The sequence below is a fragment of the Osmerus eperlanus genome, chromosome 10 (genome assembly GCF_963692335.1).
Source record: "Osmerus eperlanus chromosome 10, fOsmEpe2.1, whole genome shotgun sequence".
In the NCBI taxonomy this organism is placed as follows: domain Eukaryota; kingdom Metazoa; phylum Chordata; class Actinopteri; order Osmeriformes; family Osmeridae; genus Osmerus; species Osmerus eperlanus.
In genome coordinates this window covers 1,286,113-1,304,597 of record NC_085027.1, presented here as the reverse complement: position 1 = coordinate 1,304,597, position 18,485 = coordinate 1,286,113, and the positions used below count along the sequence as shown (strand labels likewise).

Genomic DNA, 18,485 nt, shown 5'->3' with positions numbered 1-18,485 from the left:
GTTGCTTGCTTCAGTGGCATTATTTTTAGGTCTAACCAAAACTTGTAGTGTTGGTTTGCTTTTCATAATTGGACACAGCGCATCAGATGGCCTCTGCCCTTTCTGCCTGATCTTGATATGATTTGTCACGTTCGTTTCAAAGTGGCACTTAACGCTGGATGTACGGCACACAACATTTTCATGTTCAAGTGCATACGGCACAATCTTTTTGATCAATAAAACCATATTCTTCTCTCCAAGTGGGCTGAAATGACCTAACATCAACTGTTGCCTTCTTTTGCGTCGCCATTTCTCAACCTCGCCAGAAAGTTCAGCACTGTGGTGAGCGCCAACTGCACAATTGCTGACATGTGACGTCAACGTCACCGTGACAACTAACTGTTTTTTTTTAACTTGATTATGATTAAGGATTAATAGGTAATTTGTCATGCAAATACAACCAGGACTCAAACATTTCTCAAACTAAACAAATCATTATAATTTTGTAATAAATATAATATTAATCTGCATGTGCTTGGCGTGCCGTTGATTTCCCCTCAGCGTGCCAGTTGGCACGCGTGCCTAAGGTTGCCGATCCCTGCCCTCGATTTTGTGACATTCAAGACTTCTGTGGAAATCAAGTACATGCCACAGAACAAAAGCCAAACCAAAACAATGGGTTTCAGAAAAGAACTTTCTGATTCCATGGAATCGGGATGGCTGAACGGGGGTGTTAAAGATCACACCATCTCGTGGTTTATTGCTTTATAGGACTGGTTTTGATCAAAATAAGGATCATGAGTCCTGAAGCGCTAGCGAGGCTATCCAATAGTTTAAAAGCATTTAACTTGTAGTGTTGGGTAGCTGCCACATTTTGTTCCAATTTTATATTTCTCATGGAAACTACAAAATGAGTTTTTGCAGGTCACATGCTCACACACAATCATCATCCTCATCGCTGGTAGTTTAGTTTGACTTATTATTTGAGTGTAAAAATGAGTAGTTTTGCTTATAACTTTTGACAGCTGTGTCTGACAAATATGTTGGTTTCCATGGATTCATTGGGTCATGGCAAATCCATGGATACCAATCCTGCCAGGATCGGACAACCGCCTGTTCCTTATTTTGAAATGTGACGTATGTTGTCATTTGTTTTAAAAATTTTGACATATCGGCAACAAATGTGGTATGGGTCATTCATGGCATGCCCTCTATCGGAGAGCTAGTTCAGGCATGGCACTCAGGCACCGCGCGTCATTCGCTTATTAACTACACCTTTGTTAGCCTGCTCAAGCCCAATAGGCACTGTCCAATAAGGCGACATTAAAAGGCCGCGCAGATACGCACACACTCACCCCCGGTTGCTGTATGATCAGTGCTGCTGCCGCCCTCCACAATCCCCTTCTCCCCCTTGCTGTCTGTATGTTCTATCCATCAGTGGGATTATATCTTTTTTCTCCCTGCATCATATGTCATGTATGTATGTGTCCCATCGAGGAGGCAGGGAGCGCTTCCCTTAGATCATCCACTCCGCCAAAGTCAAACCTATTCCATGTCATGGTTATCAATAAATGCTCAAATCTAATGCGAGAGTGTCTTGACTGAACTCTCTTTCTCTTTCCAACGTGCAGCGTATTTATTCAGCTTATCAAACTGTCTATCTCAGGAGTACATTTCTATTGTCTGGACAAGCAAAATAACACCTTTGCAAAGATTTGTTGTAATCAAGACCAAGAAAGATAAGTTTATCTGTAAGTATCTTCATAGATGTCTAGCTCTGAGAGAGCAACACCTGTAGGTGTTTAGTTGTGTGAGTCTCACCTGTAGTACATTATCTATCCAAACTTGTATTTGGAGAGCGATAAATAGTTAAAAGCCACTTCCAGGCAATTAAAAAAAATGGTTTTATTTCACCAAAAAGATCAGTCCAGTAGTATGTAGAATTTATAGAAGGCTGCAACAACTTCAAAGAAAAACGTGTGTGTGTCTGTGTGATTATTAAAAGACTACAACTACTTGTTTAACAAGATACACAATGTATAGGGGATTAGGACAGCAAAAAAACAAAACTCTACTCTATTATCGATTTTGGTTAGCATGAAATTACAATGACATTGTAGAGAAACACTGGTGCCCTATCCTTCCTGATCAGTATCTGCTCCTCGGGTTGTGACAATCAACATTTCTGTGGTATAAATCAAGTCAAATCAAGTATAAACCGTAGAATGAAAGAAAGTCAAGATTCGCTGATACCAAGGAAATGGTATAAAAAAAACCCTGCCCATTCCATGGAACCATGAAATTGCTGGGCATGTACAGACACCCACAAACACTCACACACGCATCTTCCTGGGAAGTAATAGTAGGCATGTTAAGTAGGCGTGTTTAAGCTCTGTGTTTAGAGCTTAAAAGGAGGTGACTTAAATTTTTTGTTGCAGAAATCTTTCATTCTGTGCTACTCAGTTTTGTACATTGGGTTGTGTTGAAAGTTGAAATATTAAATGTTTAATTGTCCATTGAATGCAATTAGACACTGTGGGTGAACTATTCTGAAATTGGAAAATATTATATGATTGTATGAATGATCATACCACTCTTTGCTTTAAAATAGTGCCAATTTTCTTATCGCTAAAAATAAACTGAAATCCTCACCATCTGTCTTCCCAGGTTAAAGATGCAGTGTGCTGATATCAAGCTGGAGGTTCGCACTACAAATCAAGGCTACGCTCGCATGAGATGGGACAACATCCCTAACAGTCTGCTAAACGTGGGCGCGAAGTTGGAGCTCTGCAGATGGAATGCTGTAGAGTCACTAGATGTTATGAAAAGCTACGGATCCCATGACACCAAACAAAACCTGAACCGTGGACTGCAGCTCCGACTCGTGACCAAGGATGGTGGAGTCATCACTGAGAGCCGCATGCTGGATGATGCATATTGGAACCGCCCCACTGAAATTGTAGATTATCAAGCCAGTCTGCAACTGTACACGGAGGAAGGCTGGGCCTGTGCTCGCCTTTTAATTAACAAATGCTTTACTGATTATAAAACATGTTTTGCAAACTCATGGGTTGGATTGTACCCATCAGAAAGCTGTCCTAGTAACAAATTGCAGGACTGCCAATGGGCATATGTAAAAAATTTCCATTTACGAAACTTTGGATGTGATCATTATGTCTACGAATTTAGGTCTAAAATCTGTTTGGCACCTGGGACACAGGCCCGCTTCTTCCTGGCAAACGATTATAACCTTTGTGTAGCCACTGCACTATGGGAGAGTGAATCTTGTTGTGAAAGAGGATGTGCCTAGTATTCCTCTCCTCTTTGTTTTAAAGAATGATGATGCTTATCGAAAGCCTTAATAAATAAGGACTTACTATAATCAAATAATTACTGAAAATATTTTTAGGAGTCGTTTTTATGCAGTTGATGTTGACTGACTAGTCACTAAAGCTGAAGTACTCCCTGTTTGATTTGGTATTTTGCTCTGATTGTATGTTTCTCACTGTTTAGACTTCCTTGATTTTAACTGCTGTTGCTGTTCTCTTCTTCCTGATTAAAAGTCGATGACAAGTTTCAATCTGAAAAATCTAGTTCATTTAATCAGATTTTTTTCACAAGGTTTCATGATGTTGTCCACACAGGGCATCTGAACACAAAATAAATGTTGATCGTTTTCAATACATTTTGAGTGTTTCATTTAACTTTGGGGGTGGGGTTCAATGATTCTATTAGCTTGAATTTAACCCTTGTGTTATCTTCGGGTCATTCTGACCCATCAGTCATTGTGACCCACCGTCATATTGCGACAACTTTACTGCATACAAAAACAAAGTGAGGAATTTTCTTTTAACCGTCGGGCTGTCTCAGACCCCCCACATTGCGAAGGTTAAAAAGAAAATGCTATTTATTGTTTTTGTATTTGGTAAAATTGGGTAAACACAACGATGGTTTGTAGTGAACCTTTGGGTCATGTGACCCGAAGGCAGCACAAGGGTTAAGTGAATGACATGAATGACATTTGATATACAAGATGCATCCCTCCATAATGTAGGTAAATAACAGTTAAAATAGTTTGTTTGACGGCATCCACTACCTGAACGCTGAACCGCAGGTCCGACACGATTTACAATTCATAAGTTTGTAAGTTTGAAAATGAAAATTAAGTTGAAAGTGTTAAATATTTGCAGTACAGGGCTATGTATAGACAAGCAAAATAACACTTTTGCAAAGATTTGTTGTAATCAAGACCAAGAAAGATAAGTTTAGCTGTAAGTATCTTCATAGATGTCTAGCTCTGAGAGAGCAACACCTGTAGGTGTTTAGTTGTGTGAGTCTCACCTGTAGGTGTGAAAGCGTTTTCCAGTTGCCTCTCATTGACCCCTGGACAGAGCTGCCATGCCAAGCGCTAGTCAACCAATCAGGAGAGACTTGGGGCTCAGTGCCTTGCTCAAGGACACTTCCACACGTGGACAGGAGGAATCGGGGATCAAACCACCGACCTGGCAGTTAGCGGGTGACCTTCTCTACCCCCTGAGCCATGGTCATCCCACCTTGGCAGGATAGAGATTTGTTCTGCACATTTTTATTGTTATTCTTTGTATAGGAACCTGTGTGAGCACAGGGAGAAAATGCAAACTTCACACAGAAAGGCCAGATAGATAACCCACCTGAGCACAGGTAGGCCAGATAGATAACCCACCTGAGCACAGGTAGGCCAGATAGATAACCCACCTGAGCACAGGTAGGCCAGATAGATAACCCACCTAAGCACAGGTAGGCCAGATAGATAACCCACCTGAGCACAGGTAGACCAGATAGATAACCCACCTGAGCACAGGTAGGCCAGATAGATAACCCACCTGAGCACAGGTCCCACAAACACTCCTCTTTGGGTCGGATCTCAGTTATATATACACACCAGGCTGGAAGAGGGGCGGTCAGACACATCCTAACCTGAGCACTGACCTTAATGTGAACTTACCAAGCTTGTTTTCACAAGGGTGTGATAGAAAATGACTTTCTTTAAGATGTCTATAATATTCTTTTGGCCGAGAACAGTTATCGCTTAAGTTTGAACTTCCCTTAACTGGAATGCTCTTTGGTCTAAGACAGTCATTGATGAAGTTTCCAGTTAATGACTAATCATCTAACCAACTTGACTTTCTGACCCAGGTGGTTTTTGCCCACACAGCAGGATTCTCCAACACAAGTTCCTCTGTCTTGTCTTAAGTTCTCTCTCTAGTGTTGAACATCTGTATTAAGTTCTGCAACCTGTTATTATAATAATAATTATGGCATTATAGCAAAATGAAAATTGACTTCATCAGTCAGATGACAATTGTTTTGAATCTGCATTTTTTTCTTTTGTAGCCTACTATTGGAAGTACAATTTCTTGAAATAAAGTATGAAAGTTGTATATTACATTTGCATGGTGCCACTCTGTTGTGTTGTGATTTGTAGATTTATTTTTTAAATTAAACTTGTAAGGCTGTTAGTAATTAAAGTAGATATGGGTGAAGACAAATAGTAAATGAGTGCTATTCAGACGTGTGTGTGTGTGTGTGTGTGTGTGTGTGTGTGTGTGTGTGTGTGTGTGTGTGTGTGTGTGTGCGCACACTTGTACTTCATTCCCTGCAGAAGCCAACAAGGTCTGGACACGCAGGAGGTTTGATACAGAACTTCATTGGATAGTGTTCTCCCCGTGCGGGTGTTGGCGAAAGAGACAGGGAGGGTGTTGAATTGATCTTTTAATAACTAACTAGCTAACTTGACATTGTTAGTTTGTTCTGTCATGTGTTCTTATTTGCATGCTTTCCTGTGGTGGTTCTATCACTATGTGCGTCAAAAATTCAAACCTAAACAATACTAAATTGAATTCCCTTTGAAAACAGGAAAATGAGTGGTCAGAGCCGATATTTCCCTTCAATTCATGACAACTCCAACGCGTCAGCGGATATTTGGTCCACTTTGATCCACAACCATGAAACACTTCATTTAAAGTTGCAACAACAACAACATACGAAACAACGTTTCGTTCAGCGGAAGCCCGCCACAGTGCGTCCTGACTTATGGTCCGGTATTCTAGCGGCGCAAGAATACCAGCCGCTGGATGTGTTTAGCCCCGGTGCCGGGGGTCCCTCCGCACGCTGGAGTGAAGAGGACGATATTTGCGAGTTGGACATTCGACTCAAAGAGATAGAGCTTGTAACGCTGATGGGAGAGAGCTTTGATACAATAAGATGTAGGTCTTATGAATGTCTTGTATTTGTTTTCTGTTGAAAGAGCAGTCAAATGTACGTGTTTTAATAAGAAAATGTTTCTCTATGTCCTTCATAGATGCCTTCCTGAGCAACGTTCAGTATGATAAAGTAAAACAGCTAAAAAGAAGAAAATGAGCTTGACACCCGACTATGAAAAGACTATGCCCACAGACATCCATCAGTAATTGTTTATTTTCACAGAATAAAATTGTTGGTCCACAACCCGCTAACAATTCATCGGTCAGCATCTTTAGCATTTCACTTTCAAATCACGCCATCTCGTTCTCCATTCTAGTCTTCAGATCAATAAACCACCGTTATAATGTGAAAGATGTTTAATTTACAAAGCTCGTCAGCATCTATACAGGTTCTAGACAGAAAAGTTTTGTGGTACAGCACATGGTAAGATATAACCTCAACCCTGGGCCTTATCTGATCCAGCAGCACAAGAAACGCTGGACAGAAAAGACACACAGTCGGGAATTAAGACATTACTCACATATTTACACGCTCGCGCACGCACACACACCAGGTGGTGTTTTTTGCCTGTCCCCGGTGCATCTCGAACAAACACAACAAACACAACTTTTTATATGTACAGTTTTTATATGATTAAAAAAAAAGGTATTCGTAAAAAATCAAAACGGTCATTTGCATTAATAACAGGGCTGAAGAGAAGGGCGAGACGGACGACTTCTCTCAGAGTGGCCTTCTAGTTGCTGCTCATGCGCTCCTGGCTGTCATGGCGATCAGTCCTGCTGGACTTGTCCCAGGAAGCCATTGCAAGGACATCGCGTGCATTGCAAGGACATCGCGTGTCTACATTCCGTTCGAAACAAACTAAGCTACGGACAGACCTTTCCTTTCTGTATTCACCAACGGGTTTCTTTGCTAACTCACTTTTTGTATTTCGACTGAATGAAGTGCACTTATGCAGTATTTCACTACTCAACGTTAAAAGTTAAGATTTAGCCGTTAACGACGACATCAAACGCTAATCATTCGTATCGTTGTAGAACGTGTACCGTTGGAACAGTCATCACAAAGATAAGTGTTGAAGACCAAACCTCTCCAAACCTATGGCCTAACAATGCTTTTCAAGCCTCTGTTTGAAACTAAATAGATGTAGCAGCTTCCCTGTCACAAACACAGATACTTTCTTCTCACTGGGCTGGGTCTGAAGGACAAGTGACATGGTATCCATATTCTGGACATGCTTGTATGTACACTGGAGATTGGCATAGCTCAGCGGTGGAGCATGTGACTTCAGATCAAGAGGTGACAGCATCTAATCTCCTCTCTGTTTCTCACTTTGATAAAAGTCTCTGCTGAAGGAAAACTATTATTACACCGCGATCCATTTTCTCTCCTTTCAGTCTTTCAGAAAACATATCATCAATTGTACTCAACAGCTTGACAGAAACCGCCATCTTTCACGTTAGCAGTTCTTAAGATGTCTTAATGACTTATCTACAGTACAAAGTAACAAAACTACAGAGAACTGATCTGAAATGATTGACAGGTTGAGACGGAACACATTACTCTTCAGTAATTCTAGAATCCCAGAATATGCATCAGGGTGCATATTCCGAAAGAGTGGTCTTTCCCCAGGATGACAGAGGAAATAAAAAAAAAGATGGGAAAGAAGACAGAGAAGAATTAAAATAACCTTCGATCAGTCTTACTATACAAGTGCCCAGGGAGCAGAGTTCAGATTCCCAGGCTCTGGTGTCAGAGCTTGTTGGAGAGGACCACCATGCAGTACCGCCTTCCAAACACCAAGGGGGCGCAGGAGGCAAGAATCACACCTGGAACTCAAACATGTCGCTCTGCTTCTTGGCCAACTTGGCCACCTCCTGCCGGATGGCCAGGACCAGGGCGGAGGTGGACAGGCTGCCGAGGGAGAATCCGTCCATGGGCTCCCCCAGGTCGGGCAGCCTCTCCTGAGGAGTGGCAGGCTCTGGGCTAGGGGGCGCCTCTGAGGACTGGCTGTACTGCAGGGGCAGCCTGGGGGTTGTGCCCTGGGGGTAGCGGGGGTGGGGGAAGGCCTCCACATACCCCGGGAGGGGCACCTGGAAGAGAGGGGGAGGGTGGGAGGAGGGTGGAGAGGGGAGATGGGAGGAGAGGGAGGAGAGGGGTGAGGAGATGGGGGAGGGAGAAGAGGAGAGGGAGGGGGGGAGGGTGTCAGGAAAAAAAACACCTGCTTTTTTGTTGTTGCTGCTCAACCACACAACAGGAGACAAACTGTCAGTTATTCTAGAAACAACTATTGCATCCTCTGCTGAGCGAGCGTCATCTCTCTTGCACCAGCACTCAAATATCTTCAAACTAGTAATCAGGGAAAGTATACACAAGCACACACAAGCACCACACCCACCACAACGGAACAGAAATAAGAGGAACTGAAAGGTCAGTGACTGTAGCATGTAGCATGAGCTGGTCTGTGAGAAGGTCAGTGACTGTAGCATGTAGCATGTAGCATGAGCTGGTCTGTGAGAAGGTCAGTGACTGTAGCATGTAGCATGTAGCATGAGCTGGTCTGTGAGAAGGTCAGTGACTGTAGCATGTAGCATGTAGCATCGGCTGGTCATTCAAACACTGCTTACAGTCCGCCATGGTTTACTTTCCAAACGGGACGTGAAATGTGCATGACTGCCTGGGTGGACAACGACCAACAAGACTGGAAATGAAGAAAAAAAAACAAATCACAAAAAGAAGGAAGTGTTCATTTAGGAAATGTGCTCAACTACCCCGGTGGTTTGCTGTGTCCACTCAGCGCCCAGCCATTAACTCAGTTCAGCAAATGGTTTCTAAATGACACTGGTTCTGTAAAAAGCCAGTATGTGAAGGCACCTGGTTGAAACAGGCAGACAAACAGGGAAACAAACGTCATTCCATACAGACAAGCAGTCCAGTGCAGAGGAGGGGGGAGGGTCACAAGGGCAATAACACAGGGAGAATGGAACCTGACTGGTGTCAGAGAGAGACAAGGAGAGGAAGAGGGAGAGAGAAAAAGGGAGAGGTAGAGGGAGAGAGAGACGGAGAGGTAGAGACAGGGAGAGGTAGATAGACAGGGAGAGAGAGAGACAGGGAGAGAGAGACAGGGAGAGAGAGAGAGACTGGTAGACAGGGAGAGAGAGGGAGAAAGAGAGAGAGACTGGTGCATAATTGAAGGTTACCCCCTTGTCTCCTGTTCAAAGGTTCAAGGGTCATTTTGAACTCTTTCAGGTCACTGTCCCTGAGTTTGATCTAAAATGTCTGCAACATCAGGTCACGTACGATACAAGGAGCTGGACAGACATTCATCTTCAGAAACTGGTTCTTGATCAAAAAATGTATTAGGAAATACACTTGGATCTGTGACTTATGCAGTCTTAACATTTCCATTTTTTATTAAAATTGTATTAATTTAGCAGAAGCTTTTATCCAAAGGGACATACACATCGTGCAGTGTAATAGAGCATGCACTTGTTTGTCTGCTTCAGGGATTTAAATAGAGGAACTTCAGATCAACTACCTGCCTTTGGACCCTAACCCTTACACCTGGAGCAGGATGGTGCTTCCCCTGGTGTGTGTCTGTGTGTGTGTCTGTGTGCATGCGTGTGTGTGTGTGTCTTACGGAGTCAGCCCACTGTGGGGGGGGCACCTCGTCGGGCTCAGGGGGGTATGACATCCAGGAGGGGCTGTGGTAGGAGGAGGGGGGCGAGGAGGGCGAGGACACCAGGTAGTCCGGGTAACCAGGCCTGGAGGCTGGGATAGCGTACACGGCTGTCATGGGGTTTCCTGTCGCCGTGGGAAAGGAGGAGGGTTACTGTCTCTGTTCAAGGAGCTTGTCTCTGGAAAGAGCCTCACACACCCCCCCGCTCCCCCTCACACACCCCTGCTCCCCCCTCACACACCCCCCGCTCCCCCTCACACACACCCCCGCTCCCCCTCACACACCCCTCCTCCCCCCTCACACACACCCCCGCTCTCCCTCACACACCCCTCCTCCCCCCTCACACTCCCCCCCCACTCCCCCTCACACACCCCTCCTACCCCCTCACACACACCCCTACTCCTCCCTCACACACCCCTCCTCCCCATTCCTCCCCCCTCACACACACCCCCACTCCTCCCTCACACACCCCTCCTCCCCCCTCACACCCCCCCTCCCACTCCTCACACACACACACCCACCCCCCCCCCCCCCGCTCCCCCTCCACACACACCCCCACTCCCACCGACCTGAGTAGTTGGGTATGGGCTGGTCTGCGGTGCTGCAGGGCAGGGTGCCTCTGGAGAGGGGGGGGTAGGGGTTGGACTGGGCCATGTCAGTGACGGAACATTCTGACACCCGGGCCTTGGGGCCCAGGTCAGACGAGGAGCTGACAGTGACAGGATTATAATATATATCAAAATAAATATACATATAATATTGAATTTATATAACAACAATCATAATAAAACAACAAAAGATTCATACACACACACAACAATCAAAATGTATAATTTCTGTATTTGAGCTGTGAGCGTTTGCTCAGGTCTGTCTGGAGTGTGTGGTTAAGGGTTAACTAAGCCCACTAGTCCTACTGTGCCAGACAAGATCAATCGAGCACAGATGGGTATTTCAAATAGTTTCTATAAAGTATTTTGGCTCCCCTACTCTGACTTGAATAGGACAAACACGCAGTTCCTCTTGTTAACCACAAGGAGGCAGCAACGTCCCATAAACATATCTGCTGCTCATTGATATTCATGTCATCTTCCAATGCACTGATCCAGCATTCAAACATTCACCTGGAGATTGTGTCCCTTTAAATGTCAGTTTTATGGAGCATTGTAAGAGTTCTGGGGAGATAGTGTGGTCATTTCACCTGAGGGGATGTCAGACCGTTTTCAAAGTGACCTGCAGGTTAGGAGTGTGTGTCTGCATCGGTGTGTGTGTTTCTGTGTGTGTGTGTGTCTACATGTGTGTGTGTCTGTGTGTGTGTGTGTGTGTCTGTGTGTGTCTACATGTGTGTGTGTCTGTGTGTGTGTGTGTCTACATGTGTGTGTGTCTGTGTGTGTGTCTACATGTGTGTGTGTCTGTGTGTGTGTGTGTGTGTCTACATGTGGGTGTGTGTGTGTCTGTGTGTGTGTGTGTGTGTGTGTTTGTGTGTGTGTGTGTCTACATGTGTGTGTGTGTTGTCACCGTCTGAGCACAGCTCCAGGCTGAGCTCCGGAGCGGGGGGGTATGGGGGGCGGGGGGGAGCCCAGGGCCATGTCAGGAAGCTGGGTGAAGCGGAAGGCCTGTGGGGCACAACAGTCAGACACAGCTGCTGTACGTCGTCATAGCAACATCAGTTACACCATCTACCACACTGTGACTAACACACTGTCATCATAGCAGCATCCGTTACGCCATGCTTCCTGTACGTTGCCATGGCTACATCGGTTACACCATGTTCCCTGTACGTTGCCATGACTACAAAAGCTATACCATGTTCCTTGTACATTGCCATGGCTACATTAGTTACACCAGTCTTACAGGTTTGGGGAGGAAGTGTCTTACTGGTTTGGGGAGGAGGTGTCTTACAGGTTTGGGGAGGAGGTGTCTTACTGGTTTGGGGAGGAGGTGTCTTACTGGTTTGGGGAGGAGGTGTCTTACTGGTTTGGGGAGGAGGTGTCTTACTGGTTTGGGGAGGAGGTGTCTTACTGGTTTGGGGAGGAGGTGTCTTACAGGTTTGGGGAGGAGGTGTCTTACTGGTTTGGGGAGGAGGTGTCTTACTGGTTTGGGGAGGAGGTGTCTTACTGGTTTGGGGAGGAGGTGTCTTACTGGTTTGGGGAGGAGGTGTCTTACTGGTTTGGGGAGGAGGTGTCTTACTGGTTTGGGGAGGAGGTGTCTTACTGGTTTGGGGAGGAGGTGTCTTACAGGTTTGGGGAGGAGGTGTCTTACTGGTTTGGGGAGGAGGTGTCTTACTGGTTTGGGGAGGAGGTGTCTTACTGGTTTGGGGAGGCTGCACTGGTACACGTCTCCTCCGTAGGCGGGGACCCACTGCAGGCCCCGCCCCCTGCTCACGGTCCCGGGGGCGCTGGTGACGGCGTCCGAGTAGGGCAGGGGGGGCGGGCCGGGGCTGTAGTGGCCGTGGTGGTGGGGATGGTGGTGGCGTCCGGAGGGGGGGTGTCCCGCCCCCCCAGACGCCAGGCTGAAGGCTTCCTCCAGCAGCAGGTGCATCTGCTGCCTCACCTCGTCGATGGAGGGCTGAGAGCTGAGGGTGGACGTCTCAGAGTGACCTTTGACCCCGCGGCCGTACACGTAACCCCGCGGCCCCGTCAGACGGTCCACGTTGGTCTCCTCGATCAGCTCTGGTTCGGTCTGAGAAACACACCCACACACACACATACACACACGCACACACACACACACACACACAGGTTAGAGCGGTGGTCTCCAACCCTGTTCTTGGAGTGCTACCTGTCTGTAGGTCTGGTGGTTGATCAGGTAACTGGTGTTGAATCCAGTCAATTAAGTTTGGTTGGAGCTACTTACAGGCAAGTAACTCTCCAGGAACTAGGTTGTAGAGCCCTGCGTTAGAGACTCACACTGCCCCCTGGAGGCCAGTATCCCACCATGCACCAGGAGACAGGACTGCTTATTTACAGGCGAAGTGTCACAACAGGACAAATAAAACAAATAAAAAATAAAGTCCCGTTAATGACTTGCGGGAACGCCACTGATCCTTCCTGTGAAGGCGGAATGAGGAATTAAGAGTCCCTTATTGACCCAGCAAGTCGATGAGTCATCGTTTCAGCGTGTCACCCACATGGCGTTGTCCTGGATACAGAGAGCCTGAGATGGGCTGGGGGGGCAGGGGCTAGGGGGGCAGGGGCAGGGGCAGGAATACATCATCTGGACTTGGGGGGAGCTTGGGGGGGGCAGATTGCAGAGTGGGGGGGCAGATTGCAGAGTGGGGGGGCAGATTGCAGAGTGGGGGGTCAGATTGCAGAGTGGGGGGGTCAGATTGCAGAGTGGGGGGGCAGATTGCAGAGTGGGGGGGGCAGATTGCAGAGTGGGGGGGTCAGATTGCAGAGTGGGGGGGCAGATTGCAGAGTGGGGGGGCAGATTTGTCCACAGCGCTGAGGTTTGTTTATCTAGCTGCTGTCTCCTCTCACCCCCCAGATTTATAGTGACAATAAACAATCTCGGCAAATTACAGACAAGTAATTAAACACTGCGGCAAATTTCTGGAGGTCTGTGTGTACTTATCCCTCCTTCTCTCTCTCTCTCTCTCTCTCTCTCTCTCTCTCTCTCTCTCTCTCTCTCTCTCTCTCTCTCCTTTCTCTCTCTCTCTCTCATCCACATTAATATCTTTATATTACATACAAGACTTTCCCTTTCCACCCATATCCCCCTTTCCCTAAATCTCTCCTCTCTCTCCTTCCTCCACCTCTTCCTTCTCTTTAATCTCTCCATCCTTTTCTGCCCAGGCGGCTCTCTCTCTCTCTTTTTCGCTCTCCCTTCCATCTCCCCCTCCCTTCATCCTCTTACATCTCCTTCCTTCTCCTTCTCTCCCTCCCTCATTCCTTCTCTCTCCTTCTCTCTCTCCTTCTCTATCCCTCCCTCATTCCTTCTCTCTCCTTCTCTCTCTCCTTCTCTATCCCTCCCTCATTCCTTCTCTCTCCTTCTCTCTCTCCTTCTCTATCCCTCCTTCCTTCTCTCTCCTTCTCTATCCCTCCCTCCTTCCCTCTCTCCTTCCCTCTCTCCTTCTCTCTCTCCTTCTCTATCCCTCCTTCCCTCTCTCTCCTTCTCCCTCTCCTTCTCTATCCCTCCCTCATTCCCTCTCTCCTTCTCTCTCTCCTTCTCTATCCCTCCCTCATTCCTTCTCTCTCCTTCTCTCCCTCCCTCCTTCCCTCTCTCTCCTTCTCTCTCTCCTTCTCTCCCTCCCTCCTTCCCTCTCTCTCCTTCTCTCCCTCCCTCCTTCCCTCTCTCTCCTTCTCTCTCTCCTTCTCTCTCCCTCCCTCCCTCTCTCTCTCTCTGTGATAAATGAACATGAGCAGAGGCTGTTCTACTTCCTGTGCGAGCCGAGGAGAGCCGCTGGAGACGCTGAGCAGCGCGCCTCATAAATCAGTCCCCACCGCAACATGGACAGGCGGAGCCGTGGTTCCGCAGTGATGTGGCCTGGGGCGTCCGTATTCCCTTCCTAATCAATACGGACGGCTTAGGAGGTGTAGGGGGAGGAGGAGGGAGGAGGAGGAGTGAAGGGGGTTGGAGGAGGGGTGGAGGAGGGTTGGAGGAGGGGTGGAGGAGGGTTGGAGGAGGGGTGGAGGTAGACCTACAGAACTGTATTTTTAGCGTTCCGACTCTGTTGTTAGGGTAACTGCAGGGCAGCCCTGTTCCCATCCCACAGCAGGTAGATAGAGAGAGAGGGGAGGGAGAGAGGGAGGTAGAGAGAGAGGGGAGGGAGAGAGGGAGGTAGAGAGAGAGGGGAGGGAGAGAGGGAGGTAGAGAGAGAGGGGAGGGAGAGAGGGAGGTAGAGAGAGGGGAGGGAGAGAGAGAGGGAGGTAGAGAGAGGGGAGGGAGAGAGGGAGGTAGAGAGAGAGGGGAGGGAGAGAGGGAGGTAGAGAGAGGGGAGGGAGAGAGGGAGGTAGAGAGAGGGGAGGGAGAGAGGGAGGTAGAGAGAGGGGAGGGAGAGAGGGAGGTAGAGAGAGAGGGGAGGGAGAGAGGGGAGGGAGAGAGGGAGGTAGAGAGAGAGGGGAGGGAGAGAGGGAGGTGGAGGGAGAGAGGGAGGTAGAGAGAGAGGGGAGGGAGAGAGGGAGGTAGAGAGAGAGGGGAGGGAGAGAGGGAGGTAGAGAGAGAGGGGAGGGAGAGAGGGAGGTAGAGAGAGAGGGGAGGGAGAGAGGGAGGTAGAGAGAGAGGGGAGGGAGAGAGGGAGGTAGAGAGAGAGAGGGGAGGGACAGAGGGAGGTGGAGGGAGAGAAGGGTGAGGTCGGGAGGTGGAAAAGGAGTGAGAGGGTTTGGAGGGAGATGTAGGGATGAGAGTTGCGTCCGGATGGTTACTGGCTATGTGTGAGGATAATTTCCGCTCTGCGTTTTTCCAATTTGTTTATACAGATGAAAACAACACCACCATTCGTCGGGGCGTGTCGGCCTGTAGAAAAGACCTAGTCTACCTTCAGTGTCTGGTGAGTTAGTGGAAAAACTCCAGCCGAGATCACATAGTTTTTCTTGCAGCCTTGAAGACGTCTCCAGGCTGCTTGTCTTAACTCTGTATTCCACACGCATCGACACGGTTCTGTATCCGCGGCAACAGCCTCCCAGCAGATATGTGAGGAGAACAATTATTATTATTATTTTGGGCTGTGAGGAAAAATTGTCAGGTTGTGCTTGTTATTCTCTAGACATCCATCATCACAGGTTTTTCTCTACCTTGATGTGGTCAAGATCAAGTCTCGCGTTTTCTTTCCATCTGAACAAGTAAAGGTAAAGGTTCCGTTTCTCTGTACACTTCAGCAGAGATGGCAAAAGTACACACATCCTTCACTCAAGTAGAAGTACAGAATCTCATGTTTAAAAAGACTCTGGTAAAAGTTCACACACACAGTGAGAGGAGAAAAGAACAGAAAAGCCTAAAAAAGTAGATTAAAGCAGAGAACAGCACAGTAGAGTATTGTAGAGTTCTCATCATGTACTCAGCAATTATGCTTTTTTATCAACCATTGCAAAATATTTCTTCTAACTTTCTTTCTCAATTTTTTTTTTAACCTTTCAAAATATTTTTGGGAAAATATTTTCCAACCTTGCAAACCTTTTTTTCTTAAATATTTTTTTAACCTTTCCAAAATATTTTTTGTAACCTTTCTTGAAATTTGAAAATATTTTTTCAACCTTTCCAAAATAGTTGAACCTTTCTTTCAAAAATATTATTGCTAACCTTTCGAAACTGTCTTTCGAAAAAAAATCCCACATTTAAAAACAGTTTTTCAAAAATATGTTTTCTAACCATTCTTGAAATTTGAAAATCTTTTCAACCTTTTGAAACTTTTTTTCATTTTTTTTTTTCAACCTTTCAAACTGATAACTTTTTTATTTTTCTAACCTTTCTTTCAAAAATGTTTGATGTTCAGGATGGGGGGTGATGTTGAGGGGTGATGTTGAGGGGTGAGGTTCAGTGTGGGGTATAGACTCAGTGTGGGCTATAGACTCAGTGTGGGGTAGAGACTCGGGGTAGAGACTCAGTGTGGGGTAGAGACTCGGGGTAGAGACTAGGGGTATAGACTCAGTGTGGGGTAGAGACTCAGGGTATAGACTCAGTGCGGGGTAGAGACTCAGTGTGGGGTAGAGACTCAGGGTATAGACTCAGTGCGGGGTAGAGACTCAGTGTGGGGTAGAGACTCAGGGTATAGACTCAGAGTGGGGTCGAGACTCAGTGTGGGGTAGAGACTCAGGGTATAGACTCAGTGTGGGGTAGATACTCAGTGTGGGGTAGAGACTCACGTCGTAGCCGTTATTGCGGATGCCTCTCCGGGGTCGTTCCCTCATGACCAGCAGGTCCATCTCCGTCCCTCCAGGACTGGGGCTGTTCAGGCTCTGCCTGCTGCGATAGGCTGGCTGTCTCACCTGCGAGTGCCTGCCAATCAGATGCCGTCCAGCACTTCAGACTGACCATATCAGGACAAGCTCAAATGCAGCATATCCAATCCAAGGTCTGATGAGGATCCATGTCAATCATCATCATCCTACTCCTCATCACATTCATCATCATATGCATCATCATCCTCAGGAGAGGACATGGGAGAGGAGAGAAGAGGTGTGTGTGAGAGAGAGAGGCATGTGTGTGTATGGAGGTGTGTGTTTGTATGGAGGTGTGTGTGGAGGTGTGTGTGTGTGTGGAGGCGTGTGTGTGTGTGTATGGAGGTGTGTGTGTGTGTATGGAGGTGTGTGTGTGTATGGAGGTGTGTGTGTGTGGAGGTGTGTGTGTGTATGGAGGTGTGTGTGTGTGTGTGTGTGTGGAGGTGTGTGTGTGTGTGTGTATAGAGGTGTGTGTGTGTATGGAGGTGTGTGTGTGTATGGAGGTGTGTGTGTGTGGAGGTGTGTGTATATATGCAGGTATGTGTGTCTTGTCTGTAGATTTGACCCATTCACATAATGCATCCATGTAGGCAGGGGCAACGTCATATTACATGTCCTTCTACCCACATGACTTTCCACTAACCCTAACCCACCTCCCCACTCCTAAAATACTATTGAGTCAAATATAATCTAATCTCCCGTCCCCTCCCCCAACTCCTCCCCCAACCCCTCCCTCAACCCCTCCCCTTCTCACCTCTGTCGGGACTTGACGTAGGTGGACCCCCGGTCATCCTGGGTGTCCGGGGGGCCCCCTGGCTCGGCCCCCGGGCCCCCGTGCCTCAGTCCCAGGCCGCGGGCGCTGTCGTCCCCTGAGGGGAAGTCGTAGTAGCCTTTCCTCTTGGCCTTCAGCCTCAGCTTGTTCCTGTAGTGCTCGATGTCTGACTTCTGTTTCAGGGCCAGGTTCACCTGGGGGGAGGGGGAGCTAGTGAGTTTGTGGGTGTGTCGGGGGCACCATGTCAGTGTCTAACCTCTCTCTGTGTATTTGTGTGGGTGTGTCGGGGGCACCATGCCAGTGGGTGTGTGTGTCTGACCTCTCCGTTGACGATGGCAGAGTCTTGACTGCGTTCGGAGGAGGTGGGGTGAGAGTAAGGAGGCCCCGCCCCCAGGGGAGGCCCCGCCCCCAGGGGAGGCCCCGCCCCCAGAGGAGGCCCCGCCCCCAGAGGAGGCCCCGCCCCCAGAGGAGGCCCCGCCCCCAGGGGCTTTATGGAGATGAGCTGCAGAGACCCGGAGGAGGTGTCGTACGGATCTGACACAACACACACAACAGAACATCCAAAATAAAGGTTTCAATCATGTTCAAATATCAGAACATGAAAACATGATTTTCGACCAGTAAAAAGATCTTCGTTCTAGTTGTGGTTAGATATGTGGTTTTGGACGTTATTGTCTTATACGTGGAGTATTTGAATTAAATGGACATTTCTGTCGTTTACTTAATACTTTTGCAGTAAGTTGGACAAGTGGCACACTGAGCTCTTTACTCACCGTGTGAATGATCTGTGAGCTGAAGTTCCTAACCCTTCCTGTCGATTTATATTATTTTCTGTCCAGTTTAGACACATAACCATGTGACTTCTGACGTATGTTCTCACACGAGGGAATCATGATCAGGATGACGTTGTGACCTTTCAGCTCTCTCTCTCTCTCTCTCT

General features: G+C 47.4%; 2 protein-coding genes across 2 annotated transcripts in view; one reads left to right on the top strand and one right to left on the bottom strand.

The window, feature by feature from the left end:
- LOC134028510 (apoptosis-associated speck-like protein containing a CARD) overlaps positions 1-18,485 on the top strand; it is a 386,877-nt gene that overhangs the window by 53,821 nt on the left and 314,571 nt on the right. The window lies entirely within an intron of this gene.
- kiaa1549lb (KIAA1549-like b) overlaps positions 6,427-18,485 on the bottom strand; it is a 35,903-nt gene continuing 23,844 nt past the window's right edge. The window contains exons 13-20 of the mRNA XM_062471876.1: positions 17,865-18,079; positions 17,528-17,739; positions 16,699-16,831; positions 12,209-12,580; positions 11,417-11,514; positions 10,471-10,610; positions 9,863-10,026; positions 6,427-8,315 (exon numbers count right to left, since the gene is read on the bottom strand). Of these exons, the coding sequence (XP_062327860.1) occupies positions 8,046-8,315; positions 9,863-10,026; positions 10,471-10,610; positions 11,417-11,514; positions 12,209-12,580; positions 16,699-16,831; positions 17,528-17,739; positions 17,865-18,079 (1,604 nt within the window). The 3' untranslated portion in view covers positions 6,427-8,045. The remainder of the gene's footprint in view (positions 8,316-9,862; positions 10,027-10,470; positions 10,611-11,416; positions 11,515-12,208; positions 12,581-16,698; positions 16,832-17,527; positions 17,740-17,864; positions 18,080-18,485) is intronic.